Genomic DNA, 16,703 nt, shown 5'->3' with positions numbered 1-16,703 from the left:
GGGGCTCAAAAACCTGATAAATGGAACCCCCAATTTTTTTGCTAAAACCCTTTTTTGGGGTTTGGGCCCGGGAAAAATAAATTTTCCCTTTTTTAATTTTATAAGTCACACCCTCCCCCCCGGTGAAAACAGAAAAATTATATATTTCAAATATCATGCCAGGGGGGGGGGGTGAGGGAGAGAGAGGAGAGAGAGAAAAGAGGGGAAGAGGGGGGAAAGAGAGGGGGAGGAAAAGAGAGAGAGAGAGAGAGGAGAGAGAGAGAGAGAGAATATGTGAGTATAAATATGTATGTATTTATAGTTCACAACATACCCTGTGAGAAACAGCCATGCACCTTTTGTACTTCTCTGTAAAATTGGTTGTTGTCCACTCAATGTAATAAATTTATCAAATCATATCTCTCTCTCTCTCTCTCCCCTCCCCTCTCTTTTCCTGTCTCTCTCTCCCCTCTCTCTCTACCCTCTTCTCTCTCTTCTCTCTCTCTTTCTTCTTCTTCATTCATTTCTTCATTCATTCCTTCATTTTTTCCATTCATTCATTCATTCATTCATTCATTCATTTTCAATTCATTCATTAAATTCATTCATTCATACCTAGGGAAAAACAGTTTGTAAATTTTTAAAAATTTAAGGGCATTATAGTATGTATTTGTTTATTGTGAGTTTGATTAATAAATTCAGTATTCTTCTGCAGCAAAAGATGAGCAGCAAGCCAATGCCAAAACTACCCATTGGAGAGCAGGTTATAAATCGACCAGGAAACTCCTGCTCCTCATCCCCACAGCCGGTGCCAGGTTCACATGGTTCAAAAGCCTTACTGCCAACACCCATTAGACCTCCTCTTCTACCTACTGCCCTAGATACCCGTCCTTTGTATTTGCACAATGGGGTTAATCCACTGGCTTTCACTGGGGGAGCTATAAGCGGAAACCCCAGAACAGCCTCCACTACTCCCGGGAAAAGGAAAAAGCACCTACCAAAACCCAAAGTTTTTTAGAAACTGTTTTTAGATATTGTTATCTCTTGTTTAAGCTTTTTGTAAATGTGACCTTGTAAACTTACCTTTTATGTATTATAATTCTAATGATGCAGTAATCACATTCCTCTCCATGAAATCAGTGTTAGGTTCTTGATAAAAGTATTAGAGGTTCTGTTTTACATATTTTATGTCCAAAAAAAAGGGTTGGGAATGGATCAGACTTTTTTTAAAAAAATTAAAAAAAAAAGTAATAATTGATCTCTTAAAAACCCCCCCCCCTTAGAAACTTGTGAAGCTTTTCTCTATGAAAAACAAAATTAAAAAAAACAGTGCCCTTGCTTTACTTGACCCCTTTTGGGGGTTTTGGTGGGGGTTTAAAAAAACAAAAAAAACGCACCCCCACGAACCACCCAGGGCCCCCAGCACGCAAGCCCCGGCACGACGCACCACGCACGCACGCACCACGCACGCACGCACTCACACTCACACCCACACACACACACACACACACAACACCAAAACACACACACACACACACACACAAAACACACACCCACACACACACACACTCACACTAACACACTCCCACTCACACTCCACCCCCACACTCACACCCCACACCCCCTCACCCCTCATTTCACTCACCTCACTAAACCACTAAATTTCTTCACACACTCACTACTTAAGGCACAAGAAAATACCAAAAAGTTTTTCCCTTTTGGACAGAGGAAAAAAATGTTAGAAACTATGGGCAATATTTTAAAAACACTAGTTAAAACAGAGGAAAAAATTTAGTAACTACGCAATATTTATTAACATTTTTTTTAAAAAAACAAATTTTACCACTTCCCAAACTGAGGAAAATTTTAACCCCCCTTTTTTGGAAAAAAAGGGGTAAAATATAGAACCATCAAAAACAAACGGCAGGGTAGAAGACTCCTGCCCCGCAGCGGACTTTCCCAAAAAAAAAACAGTTTATGACACCAATGTTTTCCCTGATACCGAAACGGGTTGGGGTTAATGAAAGCTGGGCAAAAAAGGGGGGGAAAGGGGTTGGTAGTTGAGTGATCCCAATTTTAAAATGAACATTCATGTATATTTACATTGTTTCAGAATTGCCTGGTACTCAAAAAAATTTTGGCAATTCCACCCGCTTTTTGAAAGGCCCAAATTCCCAGGGGAATTTTCAATAAAGGAAAGATGTAAAGGGGAAGATAATTGTAAAATTTTTTTAAAATTTCTATTGTGTTTTTATGTTCATTTTAAAGAATCTTGGGGGTTTGTGAGAAATTCTTACTTAAATGAAATGTGATTGCTCTGTATGTTTTTGTTTGATTCTTTATTTTACTATACTTAAACTTCTAGGAAAACTGAAAATATGTTAATAAAATTCCCTTTCCCAATCTTGAGAGAGTGAAAAGGAGAAAAAAAAAAAAAGAAAAGATTTTTCTAAAATTTTCCTGAACAATCACATGTTCAAATCTAAAAGTTTAGGATGCATTAAATAAAGGGAATATTTCTGAGTGACAAAAACTCACTCAGGGGCTTTTCAAAATTCTTTTTGAAAAAATTTATTTGACTGTTAGGACTTGCTTCTGAGTAACATATTCTTTATGCATTATGCTGGGAAACAGAATCTGCTAACATGCTGGGTAATATCATATTGGTCTTAGTTGTAGAAAAACCTATTATGCACAAACTAGATTATTTGAAAACAGAAAACAGATTTTAAATCCCCCTAGGTTTTGTCTGAGATATGAGGTGAAAAGGGAGAAGGGGAAAACAATTTTGGGAAAGATGGGAGGGGAAATTAGTGAATAGAATGAAGGGAGGTCAATCCCCGTTTAAAAAAGCCCTGATCTCTGAAGGGGGGGCCCCGCATAAAGGATTTAAACCCGAAGGGGGGGGGAAGTTAAAGACTGTTGCCCAAAAGAAGAATCGCCCAAAAAGATCCCCAAAAAGGGCAGTTTTTAAATTTCCCCCAGGCTGCAGGCTGGGCATCAGTGGGGGAAAGGGAAAAATGCTTCATGCAGCGACTAGTTATCTGATGGCTTGTGTCCCCAAAGGGGCAGAAGGGATTTTATTTTTAAAGTCCCCTTTGATTAGTATAAATTTTTTTTAAAAAAAAAAACCCTTTTTTAGACTGGAAAAGGAGGCAAAGGAATAATATAGTGCTCTCTTTGAGGTAGAGGGGGGGAAGGGGGCTAGGTTTTAATCAGGTTTTAAGGGGGGGAGTATTTTCCTGGGGAAAGATAAGCCTTTTTAGTTTAAGGGGTGAAAAAAGTTAAAACCTCCGTGTAGGGGAGGGGCGAGAAGGAGCCCGGTTTGGGGTTTTTCTCGGGAGAAGATTTATTTCATGAGTTTACTTAGAGAGAAATTGACAGCAGAGACATGACTTAAGGTATCCATAAAGGGGAGTCCTGCTTGCAATTTCTTCTTTTCAGTGTACAGATTACCCCACACAGTGGGATATACATACTAATTATTGTTTTGGGTTTTTACTTCTGCATCTTTGGGCCCCCAGATCTTTAGTGGGGGAGTCAAGGGAGACACACATTAATTTCCCCCCCTTTTTTCCATCAGTGGGGCATGGGCCCAGATTTTTTTGCTGTATGAATTGTCTTTTTCCCTTTTACTATGTTGATGCCCCCAGACCCGATGCAGTCCCTTTAAAAAATCAAATGGGCCCCAAATTTTAACTTTTTTTTTTTCCTGCTAGTCTTGCATTCCTCATTCTCAATCACTCCCTTAGCTGGCAAAACCCCTTTCCCCTAGACTTTCCCGACCGGGCCCGTGTTTGTTCACCTGTCTTTTCCCTTTTTTTATGTTTTTGTTTCTTCCCTTTTTCACCCTTTTAAAATTTTCCTTTTCCCTTTAAGATGAAAACCCAAATGATTTCCCAAAATTTTTAATAAAAAAAAATCTAGTTTGCATAGTGTAGTGTTTTACCATTCTAACATATTTAGGAATGTGAAATTATGGATTTAGTTGCTTTATCTGTGTGTCAGTAGTCAGATTGTCTTTTCACAGAATGGTTTGTCATTGCCTGATGATATGTCTTGATTATTTCCAATTATAGAGAAGATAGCTATTGGATACTATAATCTATTTGCATGAAATTTTGTATGCGCATGACAGAATCTGTTCAGTCACCCTGGGGGATGGTGAAGTGGTGTCCCGCTACTCTTATTTACAAAGGGCCCAAAACCCCAAAGGGGAAACCCCTACCGAAATGTGGGGGTTGTTACATTCCCTTTAAATTTTAAAAACTGCAAAAAAACCCTGGGCTTTTGGGGTAAGTGGGGAGGGCAACAATTGGCGCCATCCTTTTTTTTAATATTACATATACTCACAGTCACACGTGTATACAATATGCATATGTATATACATTTATTTATTTGTGTATTCACTATATATTCATGTGTATATATATAATATATATAAAAATATTTAATTTATATATATATATTTTTATATATATAAAATATATATATAAAATTATATATATAAATATATTATATATATATATAATATTATATATATAAAATATAAAATTTTATATATATATATATTATTAAATATAAAATAATTTATATTATAATATTCACTGAATATATAGTGAATACAAAAATAAAATAAATGTTTATACCCTATGCATATTTTTACCGTGTGACTGTGGTTTTAAAGTAATATTAAAAAAAAAAGGGGGGTGGCGCCCCAAATTTTTGCCCGCCACTTACCCCTACCGACAGGGCTTTTTTGCAGTCTTCAACATTACGGAATGTAACAAGCCCACATTTCGGTATGGGTTTGCCCCCCTGGGGTTTTGGCCTTTTTCTGAGATAGCAGGGCCCACTTCCCCCCAAGGCCCCGTGCTGAACAGATTCCCGTAAAGCGCTCCCCCAAAAAAGAGGGAAACCCCTTTAAAAAGGGGGGAAAAAAGGGGGTGAAAAAAGGGGGGGTTTTGTTGGCAAAAAAAGGGGAAATTTGGGCGGGGGGAGGGGGGAAGTTTTTGGGTTTTTAAACCTCCCAGGGTAGTTTTGGTTTGGTTTTTCCCCTTTTTCTCAAAAATAGGGATTTTAATCCTCACTAAAATATTTTAATAATTAATTTTAAAACCAAAAAATTTTACAAAATAAAATTTTAAATAAAATGTATAATGAATAATGAAAAAATGAATAAATAATGAAATGAAAATGAAAGTGGGAGGGGAAAGAAGGAGAAAAGAAGAGAGGGGAAGAGAGGAGAAAAGAGAGAGAGAGAGAGAGAGAAAATTTTTGATAAAAAATTGAGGGGACAAAAATTTACAAAAAGTACAAAATATCTTTTCCAAAAGGGAATTTTTTGTCAAAAAAAAATTTTAAAAATTTTAAATCACATATTTCTCTTCCTTCCCTTTTCTCTTTTTTTTCTCTCCTCTCTTCCCCTTCCTCTCCTCTCTTCTCTCCTCTCCTCTCCCCCTTTCTCCTCTTTTTCTATAAAATTTTTTGGTTAAACCCCGGGGGGTTTACGGGGGGGGAAACCCAAAACCAATTTAAAAGCCCCATTTTCAATGGGGCCCATTTTAAAAAGGCCCCAAAAAAAATTTGGGGGGTGGTTGCCTGAAGTAAAGAAGGGTGGTGGTGGGGGGGGGGGGGTGGGGTTTGGGTCCCCCTTTTCCCCAAAATTCAAAAGAAACCAAAAAAAAAGGTGGGTTTGGTCTTTTTCTGCCAAACCCAAGGGGAAAAAAAATTTTCCCCGGGGACTACAACGCAATTGATGGACTTTCCCTTTATTCAGAATTTTGGGGGCAGAATAGAGCCAGGGGGCTCCTTGGGCCCAAAAAAGGGTCAACCAAAAAGGGGGCAAATGGATGTTTTAAATTTCCTGCACCCTTCAGGCAAATTTTCACACAAGGTCAGCAAAAAATCCCTTTCTGCCCGTCTATGATGTCTTAATGTTGGCGGATATGTAGAAAAAGCAAGACATCACTGCAGCCATCTTCACCTGAGCTAGATCTAAAACCAAACTTTTGTTTTTGATTCCGTCAACCCTCGAAGCTTTATTCCCAAACACAAGCACTGCCCTGGAAGGGGGCTTGACATAATTGCTTGGAAGCAAAGCTGGTTCTTGTTGGGTGGGGCCAACTGGGACAGTCGGGGGTTGGGAGTCAATGTGGTGGTGGGGAGATGGAAGTCAACTGAGTGTGATGTGTCAGCTTCCTTTGGCATTGATGATGGAGTGGGACAAGCGCTGGCCAGTGATCCATAGTTGGTGTCATCAACTATGACAGGATAGTATGTCACAACTAACTCACTGAAGGCCTGGGTCTGGCATTTATTCCAGCCAAAATACGCCTAAGTCCACCTCTTTTTCCCCTCCCCAGGGAAAAATATGGTTTCCCTGGGGCTTACAAGTATCCCATGGAAAAAATAGTTGCTCGTCCATTTGATATATCCTCTAGAGAAAAGTGGAAAAAGAAAGCATTTCACAAATTGTTTTAGGGACTGCCCCCTTTGAGAAAGAATTTTAAAAGAGAGAGAAGGGGGAAAAAGAGAGAGAGAGAGAGAGAAGAGAGAAGAGAGAGAAAGAGAAAGGGACAGGGAGCGAGAAGAGAGAGAGAGAGAAAGAGAGAGGAAAAAAGGAAGAGAGAAAAGAGAGAGAAAGAGAGAGAGAGACAAAAGATAAGAGAGAGAGCAGAGAAGAAGAAGACAGGAAGAGAGAGAGAGACAGAAAAGGGGAAGGGGACGAGAGAGAGAAGAGACAGAGAGAAGAGAGAAGGGAAAAGAGAGAGAGAGAACGAGAGAAGAGAGACAAAAAAGAGAGAGAGAAAGAGAAGAGAGAGAAAAGAGAGGGGAGGGGAGAAAGAAGAGAGAGAGAGAGAGAGAGAGAGAGAAGGAGAGAGAGAGAGGGGGGGGAGAGAGAGAAAAAGAGAGAAGGGGGAGAGAGAGAGAGGAGAAAAAGGGGGAAAAAGGGGAAAAACAAAAAAAAAAAAAAAATTTTAAACCCACCTGGCCATGAGAGAGGTGCTACCTATTCAGGGATGGCTGGGCCTAAAAGGCTCCAAGAGGGAAGGGATTGAGGGGACGCCCCTGTTAACCTTCCTAAAAGTCCCAGCTTCTTTTCCGCATCATGGAGAAATATTTAAATGGGGGGATAATTTTTTTTCTTAAACAAGAGCTTTCTTTAAAATATATATAAATAACGATAATAATAAGGGTGATTATTACTACTGATAATTCACAATGCAACTTTCTTTTCCACTTGATGATGAGGATCTTATCATCTTCATACATACTAAAACAAAAAACAAAACAAATATACAACGCAGACATCCATCCAGTTCTGAACCACCTACCAGGAAGATGCGTTTCCGGTCCCGCAAGCTCTTAATACTGTCATCCCATGCCACAATAGATCGAGAGAGCGTGGCTCGGTCTGGCTTTGTTTCATCAGATGCCGTCTGGTGCAGGAGACGCATTAGACTCGCTTCCTCAGTCAAGCGGTTAATTGTCCTGGTGGGTAAGTGATAAATTCTATATAAAGAGGACTTCACTGAAATTTAATATGTAGAGTAAATGTGTTTTTAGTGAAGAAAAACAAAAGGGTTTATATTGGATAGATTGCATATTTTGGGGTTTTTCCCGTATTCCCTTATGGTGCATTGTTTTAGGCAAAAGTCATTCATTTCTCTCATCTTTTTAGTTTAATACTCTGCCACTCATCATATTTCTCTCTTCTACCTCTGATTACCATTCTTCTGTAACTAACCTTTTTTTTGCTTAAAATAATTTTCCTAAAAACTTATAAAAATGCCATAAAACCCCTACTTTTCCCCCTCCCACCATTCCTAACCTTGTGAGATGTGCCTCCACCAGGTCCTTCTTGGTGCAAAGGTACTTCACCTCTGCTTCATGTGCTCGCCGTGAACTGCTGGTTAGGGACTCCTGGAGGTTCCTAATTTCTTCCCGCAGCTGTGCTGTCACTTCCCTGCAAAAGGGAGAACAAAGTTTGGCAACTAAATGTTTATGAAGCCATGCATGTGTAAACACAATTAGTAATCTAAAATTACAGAGGACATGGGATGAATATCATGTTATCTGCAACCATTGGATTAAGGGGGCACAGTCATATTTCGCATTGGAAAATTTATTTTTCAAAACATGGCCTATTTCACTCAAATATCATCTAAAATCACTGTCCACATTACACAAAAAAGTTTACATACAAATTAGCACTGTGGTAGGTACTGGGGGAGTGGCACAAAATGGACCTTTGATTTCCACACCAAAGGTCCATATTGTTTCTGAGTGTCTAGCACTCAGAAGCAAAATCAAGCACTTGGTAATACCAGTATCACAGTAAAGCATGGCACACCAGCCCAGGTTCCTTTGTCCAGAAGGGACAGGGAATGGAGGACAGGTAGGTGGGGGGAGGGGTCCTAACCAGCTGCATTTGCTTGGAAAATGGCTTTTGCAATCTATCATCATTTTGTGATGCAGCCTTCAGAAAACATAAGAAGCGCAGAGAAGAGAGAAGAAGACTGGCAGCCTATTCAAGACCCAACCACTTCCATTTCTCATCTCTCCTTTCCAAAGACCCACACTAGTCCTCCTTCCCCTGCCTTTTAATTATTACTTCTGATTATTACTTGATGTTGATAATAATTAAGGTGCATGCACAGAAATGCTTGAACAGCTATACTCTTTTTTTTCTCCAAAATATTCATAATAATTCCAATATCAATTGCTTTTACTTTTAAATAACTATGTATTAACTGGAAAAAAAAAATATTATTTCAACCCAAATTTCCATAGCTTAAAAAAACAATTAAATTTAAAAATTATGAAAAAAGTTTATTTCTGCACATCATGCTACCTTGTATTTATGATACTGGAACATTTCATGACATTTGGGGAAATTTTAAAAAACAAGCTTAAATAAAGTTTCTATAAACTCTAAGCCTAATAATGAAATCCTTGGAAACAATTCACAAAGATGCAGATAATTTTTGACTGCACTTACTCACTGACTATGTAGAAAGATGCAATCATTTACTTCAAATTGTTGTCTTTGTTTTTAATAAAAGATAACCATGCAACACAAAGATTGTGCACTAAAATTTTCATATCACTAAAAGTACATCTATACGAATAAAAAAATAAAAAGACAAAACAATAAACGTTAATACTGAACAAGCTTTGGACTGCACAGAAACACAAGATATATAATAAACAACACAATAATATAGTTAAATAAGACCTTAATAATAGAACCAATGCTCCTTCACTTACTGTTCCTCCATTAGTTTAGCCTCAAACTCGTTGGCACGGTCATTTGATCTCTCACACTTGTTTTCTAGGGACTGACTGCGGGTTTGAGTTGCCTTCATCTCCTCTTGCAAGCGGGACAATTCTGAACGCAGCTTTTTGGTCTCATTTTCACGTTGGGCTGATAAGCTCTCCTTTTCCGTTTGAATTGTCTGCAAAATTTTAAGGCTTCAGTAATGAGCTCTACAGATATCAAGATCCATTAGCCCTAGTTTCTCAGAATCTCAAAACCATCAAGAGAAAAGACGTTTAAATTCAATATCCAACTTTCAGTCCAATTAAACATTATGCAAAACTTTCAAACAGATAAAGGGAACCCCATACCCTTTTCTCTTCCTTGATATCTTGCACCTGTTGTTTGAGCTTTGTGATTTCCAAGCCCATCTGAGTCTTCATCTGGTACAGCCGGTCATTCAGCGTCTGTATCTGCTCTTGCTTCTGTTTGAGTTGGTTCTCTAGACTCTCAGTATACTGTGAACAAAAAAAAGGTTTCTTAGGTACTTGTTAAATTTATTTTCTATTTTCTTTTTTTTTCTATGACATTACAGTTGCACTTGACTGCCTTTAAGTTTAGTAGGAAATGCTTAAAAATAATTGTGGTCCTTTTTTGAAAATAGTGAAACACTCTAATTAATTTCTTTATACAATATACCTCTAACATCTTTTGCTGCAACACATGATTGTTGGTCTCTGTACACTGGTAGTACAAAAAAATAATAAAAATAAAGAAAGAAATAAAATATAAAATGAAAAAAAAAAAAACAATTCATAATATAACATCTAAAATAACACCAAAACATAACATCCAAGAAAGATAAGATTTAAATCACTCTTGAAAACAAACCACTAAAAGAAGAAAAAAACTTTGAAAATCTATTCTAAACATTTTGTGGAAGGAATGTAGATCAACACTAAACATTCCAGGAATTAGACTATTCTAGATAATTCACCTAATCTACAAGCTATCAAAAAAAAAAAAAAAAAACTTATCAATACTGATGCTTCTTTAGTGAAACAGGGAAAGAAGTGCACATAAAGACCCTTTTCCTAATCTTCCCTACCAACCTGTTCTTCCTCATCGTCCGCATATTCCTCATCCTCATCTGACTGGAACAGCTCATCTCCATCCTGTGTTGTAATTCCAGGATCCTGATTTGATTCACACTCTGAGTGTTTGGGAGTCCTTAAGCCCTTGCTAGAAGATTTGCCATTTTCTTCTTCATCTGCATTAAAGAAAATCAACAATACTAAGAGATGCCATGCTATTCTCTTCCCCATCAATTTTTAAAATATAATATTAGAAAATGTGTTGCCATCTGCCTCTCCATCTCTCTTTTAGCTCCTTAGATCCAGGTGATGTGACCATCATGTCATGAAAAAATCTGGGTCGAGAGGTGGGTGACGTGAACATGCTGTCACAGGAATATCTGGACGTCGGCAAAATGACACGAACTTGCTGTTGTGAGCATTACAGCTGAAGGCCGAGGTGATGGAAAAGATTCTCAAATGCACAAATCCTATTGGGAGGTTTATTTCACTCATTTGGCGATTTTGCATTTTTCCATTTTTGAATGAGTGTGAATTGTAATGTCCATGAGCAGTGATTGGAAGAGCGCCATTTCCATGTGATCATTGAAATGGCACTCTTCTAGTCACTGCTCATATTCCTTGCAGCTTCTTTTACAGAAAATGTAATATTACATAAAAATATTTTAAAAATTAAACAAATAATATAGTGTTACAGTTTCATTTTTCTTGCACTGAGTTATAGACTACCTAGAGAGATGATTGGGGTCTTTACACAAAAAAAAAAAAAAAAAAAATCTCTGGATAACGCAAATCAAATGGCAAATATGGACATTGAAAACAGCCAAAAAGGTAGAAAATGCACATGCATACAAAGAGTAAATAACTGAATTAATTGCCGTGACACAACCGATTCCAATGGGTTAAAAAATGATATGGCTATAAGACAACTTGTCATTCCCTTTACCTGTATCTTAAAATATGATCACAATATGTAAACACATAAATGATAAAGGATAGAAAGAATCTCTCACTCAAAATAACAATCTGTTCCTGAATACCATTTCACAATAATGCAATCAAATTCTAAATCCTACTTGGATATCTTCTTAATGACAAACTCTGGGCAACATACCGTCTGAGCATAATTCATTGTTGAAGTCCTCTTCCTCTTCATCATTTGATCGAGGTTCGAACTCTGGGGCAGTGGGATTAAGTTTTGGTCGCACTGCAGGCATCTGTATTAAAGTCATATAGAATTACTATCAAAATGTATGTAATGATTAATAAGTTATTTGTAAGTTTACATTCACAAACCAAAAAACCTAAAACTTTGTATGTTTAAATAAAAATTTTAATCCTTAAAAATAATAACTCTGCAGCATGTACTCTATAAAAGTAACTAAAAAGAGATAAGCAAACACATAAATGACAATTTCTATTTTAACTTTGACAGACTAGCATCAAGTGATGCACCAAAGACAAGTTCAACAAAACACATTTGAGTCCTCACATCAGAAGTGTCAAATTCATCAAGGCCACTTGTGAAGTTGCTTGGCACATTCTTCCTGGATTCCTTGCTGTTATTGTTCATTTCCCCATTGACCAGCTTCACTGAGGAAGTTGTTGTACCTGAGAGTCCCGTTGAGGCATAAGAGACACCTGAGCCTGCCATGTGGGATGCAGAAGAAGACGAAGAACAGCTGCTCTTTGTGTCATCCAAGAGGTGTGTAAATTTCTTGGCTCTGCGACCATCACTGTAAACAGGTTTCAAAGTTTTTTCAATATTACAAAAAATAATAATAATAAATAATAGAATTTACACGATCTATTAAAATATAGTGATTAACAATAAATATTCTATCTCTAACAGAGCAAAAACTGACCTTATCAGGTACCGTGACGTATTCATCCGTTCCACCACGGATTTCCGCATCATTTCCTGAGCTCTTACAACGTGGTCTCTAACACATATTACCTCATCTATCATGGCAAAGTTAATAGACTGCAAGAGAAACTGCTTGATCCCTCCACACTGTACAACATGTGTATTGGCTTCAGGGGGGAAGTTTTCCTCAACACACTGTCTTATTCGAGCATCAGTGATGGACATGGGTCCCTCCGACTTCAGCCAATCATACATGAAGCTGTAATGAAATATACAGATTATGAAAAATTACATTTAAGAGCTGCTATTCCTTCCAGGCCAATTTTTTTATTTGGTTGTGATCATAGCTGGATGTAGCACTATGTGTTTGGCCTTTCTTCCAGCTTCTTTACAGGCATGTGTAAGGTCCCTGTTATTACAAGTACATTACATATCTAATCATCTATAAATACACCTTTTCATGCTCAAGATGACAGATATGCAGATTAGCTAAACCTTGGCACTTCAGAAAAAAAGGCAAGCTTTATTGAAGGTTTTTACAAAGTAATTTGTAACACCCCCCATATACTTACTCTAAAAGGACAGTGATGCTCTCTGGACGAATGCCTGATACAATACTTGACACTGAAGAGCCAGCAGACATCTTATTTTGTAAAACTGATTCTAGAGCCTTCGGGTTGTCCCTCAGATGTTCAGGGAGATAGAAGGGATTGTCTGGATCTAACTGTAAATTAACAATGCAATACTGACATCTCACTTCAATTTTGGTTCCTCATTATCAATACAATCAAACATTTTATCAAAATTAATCTTAATTGCAATTATAAATCTTATTAGATACAATGTTTAAACAATAATCAAAGCTTCTAGCAAAGATAATAAAAAATGACGCAATAGGAAGTCTTTTTGAGACAACTTACCAATTCTAGAACCTGCTCCGAGGGTGTTTCCCGAGTGGGTATTGCAAGGGGGATTTTGAGTAAGGGAACGTTATCATTTTCTAGAGCTTCTCGCTCCTGTTTCAGAAGTTTCAACCGAGCAACATATTCATTCCTGAAAATATATTAATATCATTACATATCTCATCCTTTCAAATTCTACTGTCATTTCATTTCTATTATACTACTATAACAAAAATTAATGTGCAAAACTGTAGTCACGATCAGCCTTACTGATATGATAGGACACTAATACAGCTTTTATGGTTTGCATGTAATATATTTCAATATATCCCAATCAGTTACTTAGATACAATCAAACAAGGAAATGTGTTTATAAAAATATCAACAGAAGAGAAAACTCACTGATTGCTTTGTTCACATTCTAAAGGATCTCCAAGCAAATCCGGCTGGATGGCTTTATTTTTCTTGTTTTTCTTCTTTTTATTTTTCTTTGAAGTTTTGGTTTCTGTTGGCTCCTCGCGCTCTGTTGTGGGTTTTAGAACTATAACCTGGGAACTCTCCAGGCTCTCTGGGTCTATTGGAAGGTTTGGCATACAGGCTGGGGTCCTTTTAGAAAAAAAATATATACATGACAATTGTGATTAATTAGCTGATAATTGAGAATTATTTCAACAAGGATTTGGAATGCTATTTAGAAAATGCATGAAAAATTGCTCTTGATGACTATTTTATCCAAGGAAAACTTTCTGGAATTACCAAAATGATTAAACTCTCTGAACATCTAAATATGATGCCTTTACTTACTTTTTTTTATCACTGTTTATTTCATTATTATTAACAGATTTGGTCTTTTCAGCTTCAGTTTCTGTTTTGGCTTGTGTCTGCAAATACAAAAAAAAAAGTAAAATACATACAAACTAAAACATAAATCTGATCACATTTCTCAACATGGCCAACTTCTCACTAAAGGTGGCTGGCCATTAGGCATATCAAATATTTGGAGCAACTGGGAACAATAATTTCAATGTATATTGGAAAATTAACCAATATAAATGACAAAGAGAATATCTTTATCATAGCACAGGTCATACTTACAATTACTTGGACTAAAAGATCATTTTTTTATTAAACATAGTATACATCTGTACTCTTAGACTCTGTAGCATACATGAACCTTAATCTTGATTTATATTTTCAAACCTTCATTCTCAAGTTATTCAAGAGGGTAGGAAATTTTAGACTTCAATGCACCAGATTTTACTAAAGAAATTACATACCTTTTCCGTACTAGCTGTATCTTCACTCACACTCTCATGTTTAGTTTTCTTTTTGTCTGCATTTTTGTTAGCTTGAGCTTTCTCCTTCTTCTTATCCCTGCATTGAAAAAATATCAACATCATGGTTAATCCATGCACTAGAAATAGATAATAGACATATAGTGAGTGTAAACACAAAGTATTTCAGTATCAGAACTGTTATGAAGAATAAAACTCACTTCTTTTTCTTTTGCTTAACAGAATTTTGAGCATTCTTTTTATCTTTCTTGTTACTTAATTCAATTTTTAAGTTTCCAGTCTCATCATAGATGTGAATACTAGAAATCTTTCCAGTACAATCTGGAGTTATGCAGTCTGTGCCTAAGAAATCCTGTGGACAAAATGGCATGTGTTAGCTTTCCTAAAGACCAAAGCTACAGAATATAAATACACAATATATAAAATCATCCATTCAAATGGAAAAGTTAGTTACAAAGCCACCTCTCTAAAAATGAAGTTGAAGAAATTACTACAATATACACATACACAACTTCATATAGTTTACAATTTTTATTACTAAATCCAAATTTTTTTACTTTGTCTGACAATTTGCCGACTCTGTCCTCTTGACACTCTTTATGAGCCTTCCAACAGCAGGGATGGTAGCTGATAATGCAGTTTTCTTCACATATGACTTCTAAATAACCTTTGAATTCAGGATCTCTGTGTTTTGGGACAGAACAAAAATATCACTTTAGTGAAATGGAGGGAAAAAATATAATTTTCTAGAAATAATGCACATTATTACTTAAAATTTAGGAAATAAATCAATTTGAGTTTCAGCCTACTAAATATTAAAAAATTATCAAAAAGGTTTTCTAATGCTGATCCTCAATTTATGTAGACCTATTTGTTAAACCAATCAACCTTGCAAATGAATGACCTTAATCTATTGCAATATTTGCCTTTGTCCCCTGTAGGTTTTCAAAATCGCAATTACAGTTTAATACTTACGTAACATAAATCTCTTCAGTAGCGTTGTCATGACCTTGAGTTGACAAGCACTCCTTAAAACGACACCTGGATACTGGGGTGGACCGTGCCATACTAGTTTTATTCTGAAACAAAAAATCCCATTCATTTTCACAAATAATAGTCTTGTTTTTATATAGTCAATAACTCAGCTGAACACATAAAATTGAAGAGTATAATAATTAAATGTAATATATACATCTAATACCTTCCAGTATCTTATAAACAAAATCAATATGTTGTTTTTTATTCACATTAAAATAATCACATACAAAAATAAGACCTAATAAGAAGCTATGGAAAAACTATATATAACAGATGAATACATGCAAAAGCCAACAAAATGATTACTTATTCATATACCACAAAATATAAACCTTTTAAAAGCATACTATTAACCAAGCTCTTTATGGCTTTCACCCCTCACAGATTTCAACTTCAAGAAAACATGTCATAAACGAGTAGGTATTATGTTTGTAAGAATACGTAAGTAAAGTGCTCATCAGGAATAGGAAGAGGAATAGGAAGAGGAAGAGGAAGAGGAAGAGGAGGAAGAATAGGAAGAGTAGGAGGAGGAATAGGAAGAGGAGGGATAAGAATACGAAGAGGAGGAATAGGAAGAGGGGAAGAAGAGGAATAGGAATAGGAATAGGAAGAGGAGGAGGAGGAGGAGGAGGAGGAGGAGGAGGAGGATTAAGATTAGGATTAGGAGGATTAGGATTAGGAGGATTAGGATTAGGAGGATTAGGATTAGGATTAGGATTAGGATTAGGAGGAGGAGGAGGAAGTAAAGGAAAAGGAGGAAAAGAAAAAAAAGAGGGAGAGGAAGGAGGAGCAGCAGCAAGAGAAGGAAAAGGAGAAGCTAATGCAATAAAATGGGTGAACAACACAACAGAATATCACCTTGTTATTTACGATGACAGAATCTTCTTCAGCCGTAATATTTGAAGCGCTAGTTTTCTGGAAGAATATTGTCTAGTATGAAAATTCAATTTAACCCAAATTATTACAAAATATAGCACCTGAGACATCACAAGACATCAGCATGACTTTGTGAAGAGATATAATGAAATGCAACAAATTTACGTACATTATCCGATTCCTGTGACGAGGTCTTCTGTGGTGGACGTCTGGGCAGAAGGGTCTCCATCTCCTTCATAAAGGCTAGATGTAGCACCTATGCAATAAAAAATATATATTTATATACATAACAAGATAGCACAATATTCTATTTAAAAAATGAGTGTGTATGAGTGTGTATGTATGTGAGTATGTGTGATTGAGTGATTGTGTGATTGTGTGATTGTGTGT

The 16,703-nt window shown here is 36.6% G+C and overlaps 1 protein-coding gene across 1 annotated transcript in view; it reads right to left on the bottom strand.

Moving 5' to 3' along the window:
* Window positions 1-7,316: 7,316 nt before the first annotated feature.
* Window positions 7,317-16,703, bottom strand: part of LOC119597602 — a gene marked incomplete at its 3' end in the record, with an annotated part of 37,236 nt that continues 27,849 nt past the window's right edge. Inside the window, 18 exon segments of the mRNA XM_037947191.1 lie at window positions 7,317-7,473; window positions 7,814-7,948; window positions 9,253-9,440; window positions 9,613-9,759; window positions 10,354-10,511; window positions 11,450-11,552; window positions 11,828-12,071; window positions 12,201-12,461; window positions 12,775-12,926; window positions 13,123-13,255; window positions 13,507-13,710; window positions 13,909-13,985; window positions 14,382-14,478; window positions 14,600-14,751; window positions 14,957-15,083; window positions 15,375-15,478; window positions 16,296-16,352; window positions 16,483-16,569. Coding sequence (XP_037803119.1) covers window positions 7,317-7,473; window positions 7,814-7,948; window positions 9,253-9,440; window positions 9,613-9,759; window positions 10,354-10,511; window positions 11,450-11,552; window positions 11,828-12,071; window positions 12,201-12,461; window positions 12,775-12,926; window positions 13,123-13,255; window positions 13,507-13,710; window positions 13,909-13,985; window positions 14,382-14,478; window positions 14,600-14,751; window positions 14,957-15,083; window positions 15,375-15,478; window positions 16,296-16,352; window positions 16,483-16,569 — 2,583 coding nt within the window.

This window comes from Penaeus monodon, chromosome 39 (genome assembly GCF_015228065.2).
Source record: "Penaeus monodon isolate SGIC_2016 chromosome 39, NSTDA_Pmon_1, whole genome shotgun sequence".
NCBI classification, from domain to species: Eukaryota; Metazoa; Arthropoda; class Malacostraca; order Decapoda; family Penaeidae; genus Penaeus; species Penaeus monodon.
This window is presented reverse-complemented; position numbering and strand designations above follow the sequence as displayed.